At 39.8% G+C, this 20,826-nt stretch overlaps 1 protein-coding gene across 2 annotated transcripts in view; it reads left to right on the top strand.

Annotated features, from left to right (window-relative positions):
• The window catches only part of CRHR2 (corticotropin releasing hormone receptor 2), a 1,750,647-nt gene that overhangs the window by 1,583,835 nt on the left and 145,986 nt on the right, over positions 1 to 20,826 (top strand). For both annotated transcript variants that reach the window (XM_086940889.1, XM_086940890.1), the window contains 2 exons: positions 3,693 to 3,778; positions 12,592 to 12,727. In XM_086940889.1, the coding sequence (XP_086797015.1) occupies positions 3,693 to 3,778; positions 12,592 to 12,727 (222 nt within the window). The remainder of the gene's footprint in view (positions 1 to 3,692; positions 3,779 to 12,591; positions 12,728 to 20,826) is intronic.

Raw genomic sequence — 20,826 nt, 5'->3', positions numbered from 1 at the left:
ACACCAACATGACAAAATTCCAATCAGTAGAACCATAGATATGAATTTCTAAAGTTTAAATGTAAAAATAATGCAAAAATTGCACAAAGCGCCAACTACAGTCATGTGGTCATGCTAGACCGTGTCAAAGTAAAAAGTTAATGGAGTGCAGGTCAGATACAAGGACCAGGTTTTTCCAGTGGCAATTTTACCTTCAGACATAAAATATTTTATGGAAAAACTGGTCATTGATGAGCTGTCAGCAGTGAAGGCCGGAAACTGGCTCTGAAACAAGACTCTACGTTGACGGGGTGCTGAAATGTGAGGTTCCTGTGAGGTCGCCGTTGAAGGAAGTTTGGCTCTGAGTGGCACTGTCCAGATTCTGTGCCCACAAGGGGTCAAAATCGATGGGTTGCTGCTCTGCCCAGGTCCTGATGAAATTCTCTATGTTTGGACTTGGAAACTTTTTAAACGTCTAATCTCCTTCAGCAGGGCAAACCAGCAAGCTAAAGCTGACCAGCAAATCGATATTAAAAGCTGTGACCTTGACGACGGTCCCAGTCTCTGATGATTCTTCAGGCAGAAAGTTGACAAAAACTTTCTATGTACCAGATCTTGCAGTTTGGGAACAGGAGGAGCGCACTCTAACACCTACCATGTGTCCAGGACCTGTGGGGCACCACTTAAAAGTTAGCACTCACTCCAACAGAGGCCAGCAGCAGGCTCTAGGGCAGCTCCATATAGCAATGGTTAGCTGGGCAGTTGGAGAAAAATGCCCCTGGAAGCAGATTGTGTCCCTGTAGCTCAAACAAATAGGTCCCCGGTTCAAGCAAGCAAGCCCAGTCTTCCTTCAAGATTCAAACAGATCCTTCTTTTGATCTTCACAGGTCGTCCAGGAGTATTCTGAGAAGGCTACATGAAAGGCCAGATTTATGCCAAATGCCAGCCTGTGGGTGGAGGAAACTCCTGGCTGCTCCCATAGCAAAAGGGATAACATTTCCGAGCTATGACCTTAATGACTTTTGCAGAACTTTTTTTGTTTTACTGTAACCTATCCAACAATGCTGCTCTCTACCTAAATTCAACATGATACCACCTTTGTTTACCCTAGTCAGAGCTCTCTGTGCCCACCCAGATATCTACTTATGGGGATAAGTAAATCCTCCCTTGTGGTAACTCCAAACCTATTCCGGGGTTTGCAGCAACGCTGAGTAGAAATACAAAGGAGGCAGACCTAGGTGTGGACTAGATCTGCCAGTGACAGGATATGCAACCTTTGAAACCTACGAAGGGGCTGTGCACAGATCCCAGGCCATCCTTTTCAAGGAGGAAACATCTCTCCACAACCAAGCCTTTGGCAACTGCCTGGGAGAAATCCTAATCTCACCACAGGAAGAGCCATTTACCAGTCAGGTAGCATTGGTAGAAACTAGGCAAATTTGGTTCAGAGATGAAAATGAAAAATATTTTAAAGTATAATTTTCAATACAGTAATGTAAAATCTGACCTACAATAAAGGTGGATTTTACATTAATATTACAATGATTTATTGATTCGTTTCTCAAACTCCTATCAAACTGAATTTAGTCATTATAGGGTGATTCAATGAAACCTAGTGTTTTCCCATAGGAGAACTAGCCGAGTTATAATGAAACATTATTTGAAGGTTTTCACTGCCAGGACATGTAAAATACCAAATATACCTGTCATGATTTTTAAATACCTTGCTCCCTGCTCCATGGGTATGTGAGGCTTACCTTAGGGGTGGTTTCTGAGTATCGAAAAAAAAGGATTTTTAGGCCTGACAAAAGGTTTTTTATCATATCAAAATGTCAGTTTAAAATTGTCACCACAGGATGCAAGGGCAAGCCTGGATATACTGTTTTACAGTGCTACTTTAGTGTATAGCAAAATGGGTGCTGCAGTCCACTTGTTGCATTTAATTTACAGGTCCTAGGTATATGAAATACCATATACTTGGGGTTATAACTACATTAATTGTGCCAATTAGGTTTATGTCAATTTTACCATGTTTCAAAATGACAGCACAAGCAGTGTACCACTGGCTAGCAGGAGTAAAGTGTGCACAATAATTTGACCAACAAAAACAGGTTTAGTTAGAGAAGGCAAATATATGGAGGAGTACTGCACAAAAGATGGTAATTTCCTCCCCATTGATGCCTGCAATGGACAGCAATTTTCTGTCCTAGTGTTTAGTCTTTTTAAATGTAATCCATTAAAGAGAGAGCCACCATTTGGACCACTTCCTACTCCCCCTATCCCTCCACCCACTCACTAAAGCACCTACATTAGTTACTAAGGAGTATATATCTCAAGGGGAGAGATTCCCCCCTTGTGAATCACTTACTCTCCCGAATCTGGGGACATTAACGGATCAATAGTTTCTTATCACAATTTTAGTCTCAAACAACTGATTTATTCCATTTGAACTTCCAAATAGAAGATGGATGACTCTTTTACACACCCTCCTAATTACATTCGGAATAGATGCAAAAGCACTTTTAGGAGTCAGAAAGGCTTACAAAAAGACCTGCTCCATTTTTTTAAAAAGTGGTGTTTTGCATCACAAACACTTTGTTTTTGTCAAATGCAAGCTTTGTGAATGCAAGACACCTTTGTACCTAAGCCACCCGTGCTTTATTTCCCCAGGGAAGTTAAGAGAACAATAGGACCTCAAGTTCTTTCAAAATATGAAAGTATTTTCCTCTTTCATAAATCAAAAAAGCAAGTTGCTTCAGAGGTAAGCTACATTTATAGAAACAATCTAGATCAAAACAATGTTAAGGTTCTGCTTCACTGATTTTAATGTTGTTTGTATATGTATATGATGAATATATGCTTTAGAACACAATGGGGGTCACTTAATGTATGGTGGATGGTCTGCCAGTCTGCCAAGTCAACAGAGGCTATCTCCTCTGCTCTCGGCCGAAAGTGGCTTACCATACCTATAAACCCCCATCACGCAGGAAGCTTTCCTGAGTTGTTATCATGTTTGATTATTTCTCATTAAAATTTATTTTTTTCAACAATAAGCTCTCAAGGCAAATATTATTTTTGAAGAACAGTAATCAACTGGCACAGGGGCATAGGAAGTTTCATCCTAGTGCATGTGAAATCTTAGTGGATTTCCCTCCCTGGTACTATTTATGTCCAGCATGGCGGTCCAGGGCAAGGCAATCTAGTGGCAACCATTCCACCCTAAATAGGATGGGATGCCTGTCACTATGCCCTGAGGGGTCTGTGGTGGATGGGCTATCATTTCAGAGGGTCCCGATCGTGGAGCAAGTAGAGGCTCTACTGTCAAAGACCCTGCATGTCTAAATAGAGTGGGAGAATCAGCATTTGTTGCAGCGGTAGTACTACCAATTTAGGATTACCTACTCATTTCCACAAACTGCAAATGACCCAATGACTTGATACATTTATAAGTTTTGAGAAGTAAAGGTGACATATTAAATGTACTGTATGTGAAACCAACCAAAGTGTGTGTTTTCTAGAAATGTAGCAGCATTTAATTTGAATTGAATTTGAATAGAATGACACTCTTCTTTATATTACCAGCTTACTTTTCAATCTTCATAAATTATCCATGGCTTTTGATTGTCAAAAACATTTAATTCATATCTCACCTCATTGTGTATTGAATTCATCATCTATAAATGATTTAGCCTTTTGTTCTTTTTCTCTTTCAGATAAATTTTGTGTTTTTATTTAATATAGTAAGAATTTTAATGACAAAACTGAGAGCGTCAACCACATCCGAAACAATACAATATAGGTAAGACATACATTTATTCAATGATGCTTCCATTTATAGAGTTTTTAGTTTAATGCTCTTTACAGGTCCTTGCAAAATGATGAATATTTACTAAACTAATCATTACAAGTAAGTGATTTTATGAATAAATATATGGAAAATAGGAGGGAGTGGGAAATGAACATGAGAATAAACTATTTTAAAGTTCGGTAAGTGGCTAAAAGATAAAGGTGGAATAAAATGTCATGATTTTCCTGACAAAAGAGTGAATGAAAGGAATTTACATAGTGCACATGAAAGCAGTAAAACTGCAAAAGGGATCAACAAAAGGAAATCATGTACAGACAGAATATTTATTAATGTTAAAAAATGATGACATCTGAGAGTTGAAGATAGATGAACACGCATAAACCTTACACAAAGGAATACAAATTGAAAATAGAGGGTGATCCAGACCTTATTGAGATTTGAAAAATAAGTTGAAAAATGAAAGGTTTACTTAAAACAATCAAGAATGACAAGACATGTTATCAAACTAGACTTGGAAGAAGAAAAACATAATTAGGGATTCATGGTGTCAAATAATGAAGAAGAAAGCTTGGAGTTAGGAGGAGGACAGCTGTACATTATGTCTTGCTTAAAGTAGTTTTAGTCAAGAAACTGAGATTTTCTCTGAGTTTCCCCTGCTCACAGAGAAACTGATAACAAAACCTCAATAGAATTTGCAAAGCAGTATTGTGAGAAAATTCCCCTTTTTCCTTGGCCACCCCCATTTTTTGCTGAATTTTGACTCCTCACACTGGGGCGCTGCTATCTAGTGCCCACTGTATGTGCTATGAAACCTAGAACATGTGGAATATGGCGTAAAACTACACCTATGGCATCAAATGTTATTGTCACCTGTGGACTGTAGCACTCATTGTGCAATTCACTAATGTGACAAGGATGACATGGCTGCTGACCTACCAGTGTAGCATGACAGCTGCAATCGGACCTGTCAAAAGAACTATTTTTGGCAAGGAGAATTTTTAAAATATTAATATTTTGCCCCTCTGTAGGTCTTGCAGTACAGAAGGCAGGGTGCATTTAAAGTTCAACATTAAGAAAATGTATCTTAACATGTCGCTCTAATGGCGAGGCCTCAAATGCTATTTTCACTGAGGAATGCTCTGGCTGTTTTTAATGACAACTAGAGCACAGATTAAAATACTAAGTCCGCTATCTTGGGGTTCGGACAGAGCTAACACTAAGTTCTACTATTATTTTTAATACTTAATAAAAGCCTATTTCAATAGTGCAATTGGATTTTTAATACATATTAAGGAAAATAAACGTTTGGAAAGTTACCTTTTTCTGCCTAAAGCTCCTGGGGGCTTATTTAGATTAGCCTGCTAGCAGCTGCGTTGTTAGTGTTTGATATTAATGTCCACTTTGCTCTGTTCCATAGCTAGAAGGTGTTGAGCTCATTTTTACATTACTGAAACTTTTGACTGGTACTATGAGGTGAGAGACCTTAATGATTGTGGTGAACAACTCCCACCCACACCAATTAACAATTCACTTTCTTACAAAGATAATACCTATTTTGTATATCATCATATCAGAAATAAAACAGAAATTAACAGACCCAATATTATCATTTAAACTGGGGTCTCAAGGTAATATTAGTTTGATTGTTCTAACCAATCATGTGATGCCATCTGTTTTGGTGAATCTAGGGTTACATTTTGTCACCCACCAGCATCTAAATACAAATAGAAAGGGATCTTTGGGTATATAGGTAACAGGCCCACCCATATAAGATGTTGTTTAACATGCGGAGTATGTGCTGGGAGGGTGAGTAAACTATGAATCATAGGAGCTAAAACTCTGGATGCAATGCAAAATGGGATGTGGGCAGCGGAAATCAGATAGAATCACATATATAGGGAACACATTCAATTGTAACTCCATAGACTCTTTTAGATAACGGAGATTCACTGTCATCTATATGAACACAGATGTGCAGCAAAATACAAGGGACATGGCCATAAAGAGCCATGAAGGAGATTTAGTGAAAGCCTAGTGCTGCAAAACAGAATGTTTATGAAGCAAATGGAGAGATCTTGAATGTCAGATATATATTCAACAATTTCAAGTTATAAATCTCCAAGAGACATGGGTAGACTGGGTGTCATCATTACAGGGATACTTTGCATCTGTCTATATGCCATACCATGGTCAGAAATGTCCTTTCATATAAATATTATGTCCTAAATTTGCTTACAAAAATATAAATACATTGGGTGAAAATTATATATTGTGAACTCCAGCTTGCCAATATTTTCATAAAAAATATTTATAATGCAATATTTACATCAGGACGATATTCTAACAATGGATTTTTGGGACAATAACTTTTTTGTCAATGCAGTGAAAGTAGGGCTTCTGGTGAGTTGATGAGTTGGGTTAATTAGTACAGCTCCTCAGTTGTATACTCATGGATATTGAAAATAGGTGCATAACAATATTCAACGTTTTAATAGATCAAGATGTGCAAATGCAGAAGTACATATTCTTAAGTAAGTGCTGTTCATCCTATTTGAAATTTCAAGTCTGCCACTTACTCACTATACTATGTGTTAGTTATTGCTGGGGACTTCAGTTCTACAATAACACAAGTTGTGCAGCTGCCCGCAGAAACAATCATAACGGATAATGTTGAAGGATCTACCACTGCAAATTTTGAACAAAGTTCATAAATTCAAAATACTTCTTTGGATTTTATGTTAACCTATAACTTACTTCTAGCTGGCCATAGGTAGTATTCATCCATTTCAGCCATTTATCATCAGAAAAGATCTAGCATAAAAAGTAGAATAGGCTACACATTTTTGAGGTGTCACACACACCCAGTTTAAGAGGTTTCAAGATAACTTACCATATTCAAATTGATCACAAGCTTTTCCTTCCTATTATATCATAATTCAATCTAACTCCCATCAACAAATAGGGGAGGTGATGGCATGGTTTGGTAGGATTAAGACCAATGATTATATTGTATAACAAATTCTTATATTCTGTGATACTTACATAGCACGTGGCTAACCAGAGGCCTTCCAGCACTAGAGAAGTCAACATATTAATTAGTTCCTAAACAGAACTAATTAATATAATGCCACATTTTCAGTGCCTTGCGGAATGAGAGTTAATTAGAAATTAGACACAATTCAAGGGGAAGAGTGTTCCAAAGTTTAGGGGCCTGATGCGAAAATGAACGGCCATCCCAGCGAGACCTGCTAAATTTGGGGACCTGCAATGTGTGTGCTGAGGAAGATCTGATAGATCTTCCGAGGATGTAGGGAGTAGCTAGTGGTCTTTTTAAGACACTATCTTTTCAGTGGAGTGACCAGTGCAGAATGAAAAGTGTTGAAAACTAAACCTTCTGCTCAACTGAGAGCCAATGGAGGTCCCTCAAGGCACTCTTTGCAGATTGAAGTCTAGGGACATTCATGAGGACCTGAGCAGCAGTATTCTGCGTGGTATTTAGCCTCTTTATCGGATAGCAAGGTGAACCAAGGAAAGGAACATTGTTATTATCGAGGCAGGACAAGATAAGAGCCTGGACAATTAATTTTCTGGATAAGAAGGGAAGAAAGTTCCACACCTTTCTAAGATGTCTCAGAACACCAAAGCAAGTGGCTACAAGTTTTTTGCCTGGGGCTTCATAGCGGGGCTAGACTCTAGCCACATTCCAAGGTTCTTTATCACCCCTTTAGGGCTAGGAAGTCTCACCAGACAATCTGCCACAGGAGATTATATGTTTTTTTGTTAAAGTTGTTGCCCGGTATCATGACCTTAGTCTTGTCCTCTTTCAGCTTTAGTTTACAGTTGGCAATCCAACTGGCTCCCTCCTGAACACATGGATCCAGGTTGAGGTGACTGGAGCTGAAGTCAGCGTGTTGTGTAGTTCCTACCAATCTGCAGAATCTGCTCATTGTTTGGACAAAATAAACTAGGGGCTTGGTGTCAAAGCTGATTCCGGACACCCCCAAAAGATATGTTGGCCTACAGACCAGCTAGCTCACAGTGCCTACTAGGGAGCAAGTGGTTTTCTGGCAACCACTGAAAATGACAACCCTGACCCCTCAGGGATTGTGGAAACAGTACAGAACTTTTCGCTCAGACACCCGTTCTCACTTATTCTCAGAGAAATATGCTGAGAATACACAGGGGGACATTTGCAATAATATTTATAGAACCAACATTATTTTTGCATAAAATACGTGTGCTGCAAATATTGATAGACAGATGCAAAAAACGTGATTACAAGCACCAAAAGCATAAATAGTAGATATAGTTCTACCATGGTGCTAAACAATGTATATATGCAAGCATATAAACAAGGCAGCAATCTAGCGTATTCCTACTATGTGAACCCTACTCTAAGTTTACGTAGAGTGTGTGTAGGTGGAGAGACAGGAATCGCCCCAAGGGAGGAACTAACCCCATTGTCTGATGGAATAGAGTGAAGGACTCCATCTTGGTCACAAACTGAACAGCCCTCACAAGATGTCATACCACTGCATCGTGATCTTTAATCATGCAAGGACCAGGAGCTCTATGTCAGCGGAAATGCCTCCTCTACCTCCTCTACCAATCTAGCGGGATGCTCATCTTTTGTAATAGAAAGAAGCCTTGTGATTTACACATACATTCGTGATGCTATGGATATGTAGATAGCTGTGTCACCACGTGGATGAAGATAGTGATGAAATTTGTATGTAGTGCAAAACGAGCCCTTGTACATGATGTTCCGGGTATTGCAGGTGTTGTGATAATGTTGTGGAAAGCTATATGTAAAAAAAGTTTAGTTTCGGAGAAACTAATCCAACATTGTTGTGCATTTAAATATGTGCAAAAGATCACGGTTGGTAATGTTATTTGTGAGGACAATGTGAGAAACAGGCTGCTTCGCTACAAGAGCCTTACAGAGGAATATAACAGGGTAGATGGAAATCACCAGCTAAGTGTCATCGGCGTAGGAAGAAAAATTGAGCTACTAATGACTTTCTAATGAAAATTTAATTTAATTTGCGGGTTTCTAACGCGCTAGAATCGACTCCTGAAGGAGTATCTCTGCGCAATAGACCACTGGGGAACTCGTCCTGGCTTTCCCTGTGAGTTGGTCCCTACTGGGTATCTCCAAGGTGAAACCAGGCATCCCCAGCGTATGTGGGGGGCCGTTGTGGAGATGAGGCAAGCTAATGCCCAGAGTTGCAGAGTGTGATCTCTGGTTAGAGTAGGCACCGAGGTGAGAATTATCGAGTCCGCTGACCCTGGTCCATGACCCTGCCACGTCGGGAATTGAACCCTGGTCCCGGGCCTTCCTCTGGTCCTTGGTCTGCCGCCTCTAACCAGTGAGCCACACCACTCCACTAACAAATTGAGGTGTAATATAAAGTTAAAACCCCAAAATAAAATGACATCTTCTTATAAGGTTAAATTGCAAAGAAATCTTACAGGGACATCTAAAATAGTGAATGGAAAAGAGATCATTTAGAAGTGCTGCTGAAAAAAGAAGTAGGACATTTTCTATTATTGGCAATCCATGCCCACCATGTTTGTGTTGAGAGAAGATTTTGTATTTTCCCAGTTTGAGGCTATAAAATTAATAGCAGGTGAATTAAGAAAGTTGTTTACTATACTTTGTTGTAAGGTTGGAAAGGGTGAAAGTGCATATGATTGACCAAAAAGCAAATTATAAAATATAAACTCTTGAATCTTAAGGATTTACCCAACTGTCTCAAAAAATGGAATCCAACAAACAAATAACTTAAGACATTCAAAAAATAAACTGCAAATAACATATATAAGCTTTGCCATGCCAGCATATTAGATGTTCAAGTAATTTAGGCTTATGAAATCTACATGGAGTCTACAAAGGGTCATAAAAAAAATACATTTGCTGAGATGAAGATACAAGTTCCAACCATCAATATCATGTAACCATGTTCTTTTCTGTTATGCTAAATATAAAGGTTGGGATTAAGTATTTAAAAATGAACTAATTTCCAACAGATTTTAATACTAAAGGAAAAGAGTTTATAAAATACATTTTAGAAGCTAAATGAGAAATTATTGTGTGAATTTAGGCATAGGGCTGACTGGAAATATTGTGCAAACAAAAGAGTATTTCAATACCTGCTGAAAACTGAGTTACGTAAAATACATTTGTGATTATCTAAATTATGTAAATTACATTTGTTTTGTATTAAAAAAAATTGACCTCAACAGATGTATTGTTAAACTAAAATTGTAAGTTTCCAACCAATTATTCAAAGATTTTCGCAATATTTTCAAGTTTGTACAAGAATATCAACAATATATATTGAACAAAACTCTAATAGCTCAAATTGTGTTGCTTTATTGATTATTGAAAATTTGGCATCAAACATAGACAAAATTGCTGGCAAAGGAAATGATTAAACTGAATTATGTTAAATTGATACCCCTTTGGGAGAGATGAAATAATTTACAGTTTGAAACCATGGTGAGCATTGTCCAATTGAAAATGCTAAATTATAATTGCAAAAATCAATGACCACTTGGGTAAAGGCAGTTTGCACTGTCCTTTGGTTAATTGGGATCGCGCTCCATGTCTATTAAGTACATATGATACAGTCACAGCTGCCCAGGCAGAAAATTATCTGTATTTGCTTTTTGGAACATTTGAGTATTAGTGTGGCTGATGCCTAATTGCAGTAAAATGGAAAGTTATGATAGCGTGCTGAGGAAAACAACCAAGAAGCATATTACAAATTAATAATGAAAAATGAGAGCTGGTGGATGAATTTGATTACCTCAGCCTCCAAGTTCAACATAGAGAACTTTACTTAATGCCAAATAAAACAGATTCATGCTATTTGCCTATGGCCTATGGCTATGTGATAGCAGTCATGAATATAAAGTTGGGAAGAGGCTTTTATCTGTATCATTAGGCTTATAAAAGTAAAATCACTAGCTAGGGTAGTATAAGGAGCTGAAGTATAGGGCCACTGAAATAACAGCCCCATAGCTTTGTTCATTATGCTTTTTTGGGGGAACATTGTTGTATTTCTCTCTCAGAATATTAATCGACCTTGGAGTTTAAAGCATAAGTTATGTGGCTTCAGTTTAAACCAATTGTACTATGTAATAGGCTCTAAATTAATAAGGATCCCAAAATCTACGGACTCACTGTTAGAAAGCCCTTTAAAGTTTGATAAAGTTATGCCCCCTTAAAGGATATCTCTTGCTTTGAGTCTTCTCCTTGCCCATCACTGAATACCACCCGGTAGAACCTTGAATCTAGTCCAAAAAAATAATATTCTACAAATTAAAGCAAGGTACTGGAAAAAATCAAGTGCAATGTTATTAATTCTATGGTGAAAACCAATTTGTGATCAAGGTACCTGATGCTCAAAGTTCTGCCGGGAAGGGAGGAAAAGACAAACCAGATTACAGATCACTTTATGTCCTTTTCAACATGGGTTCCTTTACGACAAAGTGGTTTGCAGCTAATTGGCTCCAAGTCAGCATAAATAAGTGTTAATGTTCAAATATATTAGCAGACAATGAGGTATACTTTTTGTTTTTGTGCCCTTTTAATCTACATTTATAGAAAACACTCCTAGTTGAGAATATCATTAGGGAAAGGTAGACAGCATTACATTTTTGTAAAAACAATGCAACTGTGGAATTGCAAAACTGTGTGGCTAATTTCATCTTAAAAGCATTCCTAATGTGAAGACTAGTATCTGTTAATTGCCATGATATCTATAGGTGTGGATGTTCATTTAGATAACCACTTAATTTTAATTGATATTGGTCAAAATGTGTCTTGAAAAGCATGTACCATCAATGATAAATCTAAATAAAGTATACCATAACTAAGTGCTTATTTGCCTTCTTTGCAAGGAGGGCAGTGCAATTAGAGATGTTCTGGTTCCATGTTACAGAATTGTCTTTACTTCTGTTTCAATTGATTTAATATTTGTATTAAGTGCCTATGGTAGGATGATTTCCAAATGTGTTTGATGGAATGAATTTTTGTTTCCTGACACACTATTTATGATGTCAAACTGTAGTCTGATGTATTAAAAGTTCAGACTAGTATTTAGGGATAGAATTTTGCTCAAATTTGCTTTTTTTGAGTATATTGAATATAATGCCTACAGTCTAGAGGATTTGCTCTTAACCTTTTCACTTCTGAGGACCCCCGCGTCTTCATTACTGGAACCTGCCCCTCTCCCACTGAATCATTTTTGGATTAAAATTACCCCCACTGACACATTACTGGAAACTAGGTATCCCAGCCTAAGCACTTTCAATAACCTGAACAGCAAAAAAATACACAAAAAACAGAGGAACATGCATTCATCATTTATACAAATGATGAAATACTTTAAATATTTCACAAATAAATATTAAAACATTAAACAAATTATTTTAATTGGAAGTTTTTCTAAATTCAATTGAGACCACTCATTGTTCATACTGCATTCCATTTAAGGGACTTGCAGTGCTCCAACTCTAATCAATCTTGTGGATACTAATGACATTTTTAGCCTCCAATATCAAATTCCTTTACATTTACAAAATGTTTAACATTTACTACTAGTACATTTTGGTCCTCTATTTATCTACATTTTATTAACCTGGTAATATTTAATTTTCTAAGCAGTTGTGGACCCCCTGAGTAGGATTTTTAGACCTCCAGGGGTTCCCATGACCAGAGGTTAAGAACCACTGATCTTTCGATGTGGCCTTCACATAAAGTCTAATGTTTTTTTATTTTTGTCTCTTAATTGCAGGAAGGCTGTGAAGGCTACATTAGTTCTTCTGCCCCTTCTAGGAATAACATACATGCTTTTCTTCGTTAACCCTGGTGAAGACGACATTTCTCAGATAGTCTTCATTTATTTTAATTCATTTCTTCAGTCTTTTCAGGTAAGTCATGTTTGTGTTGGGTGTGTTCCTTTTTCTTTGAACATTTTGCTAAAATAGGATTGATTGACAGTGCTTAATTTGTGCTGGTAGTTGCAGGTGGTGGGCCCCAGCACTCGTTTTTGGAGTACAGATTTTATTTTTCATGATCAGACTTTGACCTTGAGATAGAGCGAGAAAAGGCAGAAAAAAATAGGAAAACAGAAAGGGAGAATGAAAGGACGAAACTGAACTGTTCATAAGGTGTTACACACAGGTGGTGGAAGAAGTAGGCAAAAGGTAGAATCAACACTAGGCATCCTTGATATTCTGATACCCTAATAGCATTCAGCAGCACCAGTAGCAGATGCCTAAGAAAAATGTTGGACTTCTACACTTTTTTTGTTATCTTTATTTGCAAGTTAAGCTCTCTGATTGTACTCCCTGAAATTGTTTTCCATTAGTTACAGTGCTACACAAGGTAAGGCAATCCTTAATTTCAAACACAACTAGGGATAAAGCGGGTGTGCCCCCAGTTAACACAAACAAATTTGAAGAGTGGAAACACTCAATGGTATGTTTCCAACTATGTACACTGATTTTAATTGAAAAAAGTGTACCAAATTACACATTACTAAACACAGTACAAGATTACATAGATTAACATAATAATAAAAGGAGCAGTAACTAATCCTACCATCACACAACTCACCCAATGAGTGATTGAGTGGCAGATCTTGGTCATGGTGGTCCTAATGTCAGCCTTACCCACACATCACACGTTTAACAGGCATGATAAATGGATCTTTAAGTCCATTAGCCCTCTGATTCCATGTTTAATACAGACTTCAAAGAGATCAACTCACTCTCATTGATAGTTTTCAAGATGTATTTAGTCCTAAATTATACAGGGCTGACTAGTGAGGTAACTAGCAAAGGAAATGCTCCTTTGCAGCTTCCACTACTGGATCCACCACAGCTCCGCAGAGACATCAAGACAGGCCTTCAATTTACCCACCTTCACCTCCTCTCATTTTCATACTCCCACATCCAACTGTATCTCAAACCTGCAAAATGTGAATAATAATGATCTTGTCTGTACTTCATTGGTCAAGGTGTTATTTGACTCATACAGGCATGCCCAAATCATTTTAAAGTCATCTCTTGAGATAGTATCAAACACACTGGTGGAATTCCCCTCACACTAATGTCATGAGGAATAGCTGCATGATACAGACTCCCCTGAAATCTTTTAGTTGTCTGCAATAACCCATTCCTTTTTCTGTCTGTACCACCTTGCCCATTCCTTGAACATTTCCCTTTCTCCATGTATCTCTTCTTTTTGGTCCTACACACATTCATAACAATACCTCTTACATCATCAATTACACATAACAACTTTGTAGGGAGCATAATTAAACAATCTTCAAAAATACTTTTTTGTATAAAAGTCCTTTAGTCTAAATTACTAATCACATATGTAAGCTGCCCCCAAAAAAGTTTGTGATCACATTTTTTCAAACCAATTCCACATACATGATTTTTAAAAATCTTTTCACAGTATAGTTTCATTTAAAATACACATTCCCAATCTACATAGGTTTTCCACAGAATGACTTTGATATTCAAATGTAATTCAGAATGTGGATTTCTGCCACATCTAATAATGTTCTGCATGCTATAGTTTAGCCAACACGTGTTTCGCGGCTCTATTGTGCCACTTCTTCATGGCTGAAATAACGAGAATAAAAATTCTATTTACACAAATGTAACACCAATCATTTGACACATCTTTCAGCCTACCGACAGGATGGATAGTGTGGCTAAAGGTTCCAATAGATGCTTGTTAAACATATCTACATTATGCATGTGAAAATGTTAAATTATAAATCAAAATTCCTAACCAAAACATACAAAGATCATAATAAAAGGAAATGGAAAAAAAGAAGATATGCTCAGATGCCTCGTACAATCATGTACATTGTGACCAACAAGTGGCAAGAGTTGCCTGGAACAGAGTTAAAATGGCCCTACTCATATGCACACTTACCAAAATGAAATGTTACCAAACAGCTAAACTAAGGTCAGTTGTTATAACTATAATGAGATGTTCTCCTAAAATACCATGTCGTAGTCACATCTACAAATGGAAAATGATAGGAAACTATGTTGAGCTAACCTGTCCTATCTGTATAGGACAGTCTAACCGCGTTTCTCTATAGACAAACAACCTTAAGTTCCATTTCCTTGAATAAAACCATAATAGTTAAGTTCTCACAAGCAGTTACTCAAATATTCAAATATCTGGGAAGCTTTTTCAAGGTATGTTGTGCGCAGTTCCCTTAGATAGTGATAAGCGGTTTCCTGCAAAGGTTGAGTATACCTTTACCAAACCGTAATTCCATACGGAAATCAAAATGATGAAAAAAAACATGTGAGCCTAATATTGCCAAGAGCCATGCAATATATTAAGCACTTCATAATGCTTGAGAGAAACATTTTCATAGACTCGCAAGCAAAATCATCTGTCACCCTTCATATCTCTGTATGGTAACCCGAAAACCCCTTGTGTCATGGATGCCGCACAAAAACCTAGAGTCCAAAAGAAAGGGTGGCATTAACACACATCTTACTAGCACTTGCTATCTATGATACTTTTGTTGTACGAAATAGTAAAAGATCCTCAGAAGCTCCATGTCCTAATATTTCAACAAAAAAGCCTCCATTACCTGGCTGCACAACAGAACCTCCCAATTATTGGTATTCATTGGTGATCCTATTGCACTTTTACTATACTAAGCTGCAAATAACACAACAGCTACACATTTTCATTCCCCAACATAGAATCCACTACTCAACACAAAGTTATAGCTTATAAAAGAGCAAACAACCACATACCCAACATAATTTTTACTTGAATTTTTCTAAGCAAAAATATTGGTTGATCTGCAAGAAGCACACACGACCCCGTTAAAATCAAAAATAATACAAGGTATCTAGTGTGATAACAAACAGTATATTGCAGCTATCCTCCCTTACATACCACAAGTACTCTGATTAGCATCTTCCCACAATAAAGCGAGCAAACCAAACTCTCTCAAACAGTGCTCCACTATATATGAGCCTCATCATTAATTGCTTCTCCAATCGTGTGTCACAACAGTTATTTTCAAATATGTCAAGAGCAAACTAACGCCTGGAATGGAATCCAGGCTTAATTCCTATCAGCAAAAATCTGCACAAGATATGCCCATGACTTACAAAATCTTAGTTTTCAAATCAGCTTCATGTTCCCATTGAAATTAATAATGTGCCGGCCTGTATACAAACTCATAGTTTAAAAAATATTTTAAGCAAATACTATCATGTTAAGGACAAAAATAAAAAAAAGTGACAAATAAAATCAACTCTATCATAGACTGTGATTCGAGTCTCAATAAGTTGTAGAACCTGACTGTTGCAGTAATCATTAAATGTACTATTCCACTAGCAGTCCCTTACGTTGATCCATTCTGGCAAGGATCACTTTTGTTTTAAAATGCCTTTGCTGACCTTTGCTGAACTGCACCTTGAAACAGCGTGCATCTTTCCCTGTGCTGTCCTGCCGCCGGAGCCTCCAGTCTGCCTCCCGCCGCCTCGCTAGCTTTTCCACCTTGCTAGTAGGGCCGCTGTGCGGAGAGCGGGCTAGGGACTACACATACCAGCAGCCCATGCGGTAACACGCACCATCAAACCGCGCCAGGAGGCGCTTAAAAGACGTGTAATCCCATGGAGAGCGGGGAACCTTTGCTGGCCTTTGCTGAACTGCACCTTGAAACAGCGTGCATCTTTCCCTGTGCTGTCCTGCCGCTGGAGCCTCCAGTCTGCCTCCCGCCGCCTCGCTAGCTTTTCCACCTTGCTAGTAGGGCCGCTGTGCGGAGAGCGGGCTGGGGACTACACATCCCAGCAGCCCATGCGGTAACATGCACCATCAAACAGCGCCAGGAGGTGCTTAAAAGACGTGTAATCCCCTGGAGAGCGGGGAACCTTTGCTGACCTTTGCTGAACTGCACCTTGAAACAGCGTGCATCTTTCCCTGTGCTGTCCTGCCGCCGGAGCCTCCAGTCTGCCTCCCGCCGCCTGGCTAGCTTTTCCACCTTGCTAGTAGGGCCGCTGTGCGGAGAGCGGGCTGGGGACTACACATCCCAGCAGCCCATGCGGTAACACGCACCATCAAACCGCGCCAGGAGGCACTTAAAAGACGTGTAATCCCCGCCTCGCGGGACGCCGGGCGAAGCCCGGGCTAAGGGTGGGCCCGTTTAAGCCCGTTAAAGACCGGGTAAGACTAGACTGGGCCACCCCATTGACAATTGTAGCTTCATCATTCTCTTCTGTTTCTTAGTAACCACCTTTTGTATAGCTGTGTTTCGGAGTTACCTATTAATTACTGCAATCCGAACAGCATCATTTCGAGCTTGTCGCCTAGAAATACTAGAAGTAGTAAGCCATCACATGCCGCCCAGACCATCGGTCCAATTGACCAATTTATCTCCAGGGCCAATGACGCAATATATCAAGGTGTGCTTTTGTTGGAACGGAGGGCCTCTCAAGAACTAGCCATCGCCAAACGTTCTTCATTGGGCCTATTGGCGGCAGTCAGAACTCCTCAGCACCATTCAGAATCTGGCGCTCCAACGGATTCCCATACCGTTCCAGGCACTGTGGATCTGTCAGTATCCATTGATTTATCAACCACCCAGCTATCCCAATCCCCCCTATCTTTGGAGAGAACCCTGACTCTCTTTACAACTCCGAGCAGGGAGGACTCCAATACAACTACCAACAGGGGTTTGAGGGAGGGTGCGATACCGAAGAAAAAAGAGAAAAAAGGGAAAAAAGGGAAAAATAAGAGAGCTCAAAATAACAACTCCCGTGCTCAGCCACAATCCCCGACTCAACCCAGATTACAAATTCCATCTGCTGTACAAAGTACCAGCCAATCGGCTTCACCCCAGCAAGAGCCAAATCCCATACCATCAGATATAATAAATCTCTCCTCCACCATGCCTAACCTCAGCCCTAGTAGTAATGTGGGTAGAGGGCGCGATACCTGTAGCTTAGACATCCAGCTACTGGATAGATTAGAGGCATTAATTAAGTTGTACGTGCAACCTATTGAGCTTTCCCTGGCCAAAGTTGAAAAGATAATGGAAACGCTAATTTCAGAACTTAAATCTAATAAGGGTTCTGTTCCTACTCTCCCTGTGGCCCAAAAACCCAATCTTAAATTTACCACAGCCGGGGCAGTAGCGACGAAACAAGTACCCAAACAGGCTACTACATCTGCAGTTGTCCATCAAAAATCATCAATCGCTGCTGTGCAACAAAACACACCATCCACAGCAGCGAAGAAAGGCCCTGCTATACCATCAGTTCCAAACTCAGCCCCCATTCCCACCCAGGCTCCCACTCAACCAAAAACCCCAGGGATCCAAAACGCCCCAGGGATCCAAAACGTCACCTATAAGACGAGACGGCAAGGGGGTCGTACCTTCCACCTTCCCCCAGAAGCTACTCCGTTCGTTGTTATTATGACCGGGGTTCCAGAGCTGAACCCAAACTCAGAGGAACCAGGTTGGTCGCTAAAAAACAAAGTGTTATACTGGCTATCCGCCAATAGGTCCCTCCCTCCTTACTCTAACAATAGAGTCACATTGGTCCGTAGGGTACCCTGGCTAGGTAAAGAGCCAAAAACAATACAGGGTGATTGTGTCATCATTAATTTCGAAGACCCCCACACAGTTGAGCATATTTGCTCATGGGGTTCCCACCTCACTCCTGATGGAATAGGCACTAAAAGATTGTCATACTTCTATCCTCCACTAAACCACTATGCTTCAGGTCCAGAATGGAATTGGACCCAGGTAGGAAACTGGAACAGAAGACCTGACTGGTCAGATTGGGCGGGTCATGGGGGTAGAGATCCCGTGCCAACCTTTGGGTGGAGGGGCGTCCCATTGTCCAATAGATATGATTGCCTGGAGATGGTGGATTGACCACCATCTGTTAAAATCCAGGATATTACAAATCCACCTTCCCCTGCGTCAAAACTATCAAAATCACCAAAATCACCGTTATTACCAAATTTATCTTCCAGTTCCCCGTTGTCACCTTACATGGAAGGCTTTCCTGTATTAGTGAAGGTGCCTTTTCTTCCACCTACAGAAGCACAATCCGCCACTGCTATTAATGATGACCTTATCATATCCTACACCTCTCCCCGCCCAGGAAGTCCAGCTACTAACATCTTGCTGAACGTCAGTAATCAAACTCCCCCTACTCTGACATTATCTGTATTATATTGGAATGTCGCAGGTCTCCGTTCAAAGATCAACCTTAAATCATGGTTGGACCTAGTAAACACCCACCAGATAGTTTGCCTACAGGAGACCTGGGCAATAGACCCAATACACGTACAGGGCTAAAAAACATATCATACTTCAGCCAGCATCACCACGCATGGCAGATCTAAGGGAGGTCTAGCTGTGTACATCTCAAACAATTTGTCAGTAAAGAAAACTATTGTTCTTCATACCACTTTGAATTTTCAAATCATAATGGTTACTTTTAACAAATGTATGTCATACTGTTTTATAAATTTTTATAATATTCTATCCCCTGTAGACTGTGTGAAAACCGTATCTGAAATTTCTTCTCTTATAAACGAGCAACGAATCAAGCAAACATCGCTTGTCTGCAATGTGATCTGGGGGGGGATTTCAATGTTCCCTTGTGCACTAATTACAAGAAAGGCATATGTGGGCTTCTAGATGAAGAGGGTTGTCCATTGCCCCATTTTTCGCACACCCATCTGGGTGATACCCTGAACGATAGTCTTTTCTCACTAGAACTGATGTATGCTAATGATCTAGTGGACCCCCCGTTGAATTCAGACCTACATTCCACGGTAGGGGTTTGTCTAGTATTATAGATTTTATTTTATGCTCTTATACCTTAAAGGGCAAACTTCAAAAGTTTACCACAGGTACAGACATTTCGAGTGACCACTTCCCAAACAGTATTACTCTCTTGATCACCATGGATGATTTTCATCCTAATGGGACTAGTTTACTGACCCAGCAATCTTTGGCCATGGATAGAACCAATGGCTTTTCTGTGAAATGGTCAAAAATTGATCCTACAATAATCACCAGTAAGGTAATATCCAAGGCCCTTCCCTGGATTAATATCTGTTTGGCAGATGAGTCCCCACCTGAGCTGATTTTATCCAGTTTCCAGGAGATTTTAAAAGTTATGAGGGCCGAACTACTCCGTCATCATAAACCTGGAAATCTGTTATCTCCAAGATGGTTTAATTCGGCCTGTCGCAAAGCGCTATCCGCCTTAAAAAAGGCCTTACATAACCCAATCAGAGACAAAACTGAGATAGCCAAACTCAGAATAGAGTATAAAAAGGTTCAACATAACTGTAAAAAGGATCTAAAGAAAAATCTACGGGCTAAACTACATGCGAGTTGCCGAAGTAAAGACGGCTCTCAGTTTTGGCGCGTAGTCAAATCACCCTTTCTGGCAGATGTAAATACCCCCCAGCACCTATACGTGGCTGTGACGGCGGACGAGTGGGTGACCCATTTTTCTAAGATCTTTGGTGGTACCCCTGAGGACACCACAACACGGGCCACGCAGCCAGCCGACCTCTCCACGAAGCAGGTATACCCGATTGATCTCCATTTCAGCTTAAGTGAGATCATATATGCTTTAACGTCCTCAAAAACGGGAAAGGCCCCTGGCCCTGACAGAGTCCCTCTTGACATCTTCGTTACCAACATGGAACTGTGGTCTCCCATCGTTACTCAGGTGATGGCGGCGGTTTCCAAAGTTGGTCTATTAGACTCCTGGTCCTCTTCCATCCTGCTCCCTATTTTTAAAAAGGGCGAACGTAACAACCCAGCCTGTTACAGGCCCATCTCCCTCCTTGGGGAAGGTCGCGGGACGACTGATCCTGGAACGCCTCCAGGATTGGGTGTCGGAGAACAGCGTCCTGACCGACCTCCAGTACGGATTCCAGGAGGGACTTGGTACTGTTGAGCAGGCATTAAATTTAACCCTCCTAATAGGCAAGT

This window comes from Lissotriton vulgaris, chromosome 10 (assembly GCF_964263255.1).
Source record: "Lissotriton vulgaris chromosome 10, aLisVul1.2, whole genome shotgun sequence".
In the NCBI taxonomy this organism is placed as follows: domain Eukaryota; kingdom Metazoa; phylum Chordata; class Amphibia; order Caudata; family Salamandridae; genus Lissotriton; species Lissotriton vulgaris.
The sequence above is the reverse complement of the archived record's forward strand: the minus strand, read 5'-3'. Positions and strand labels throughout refer to the sequence as shown.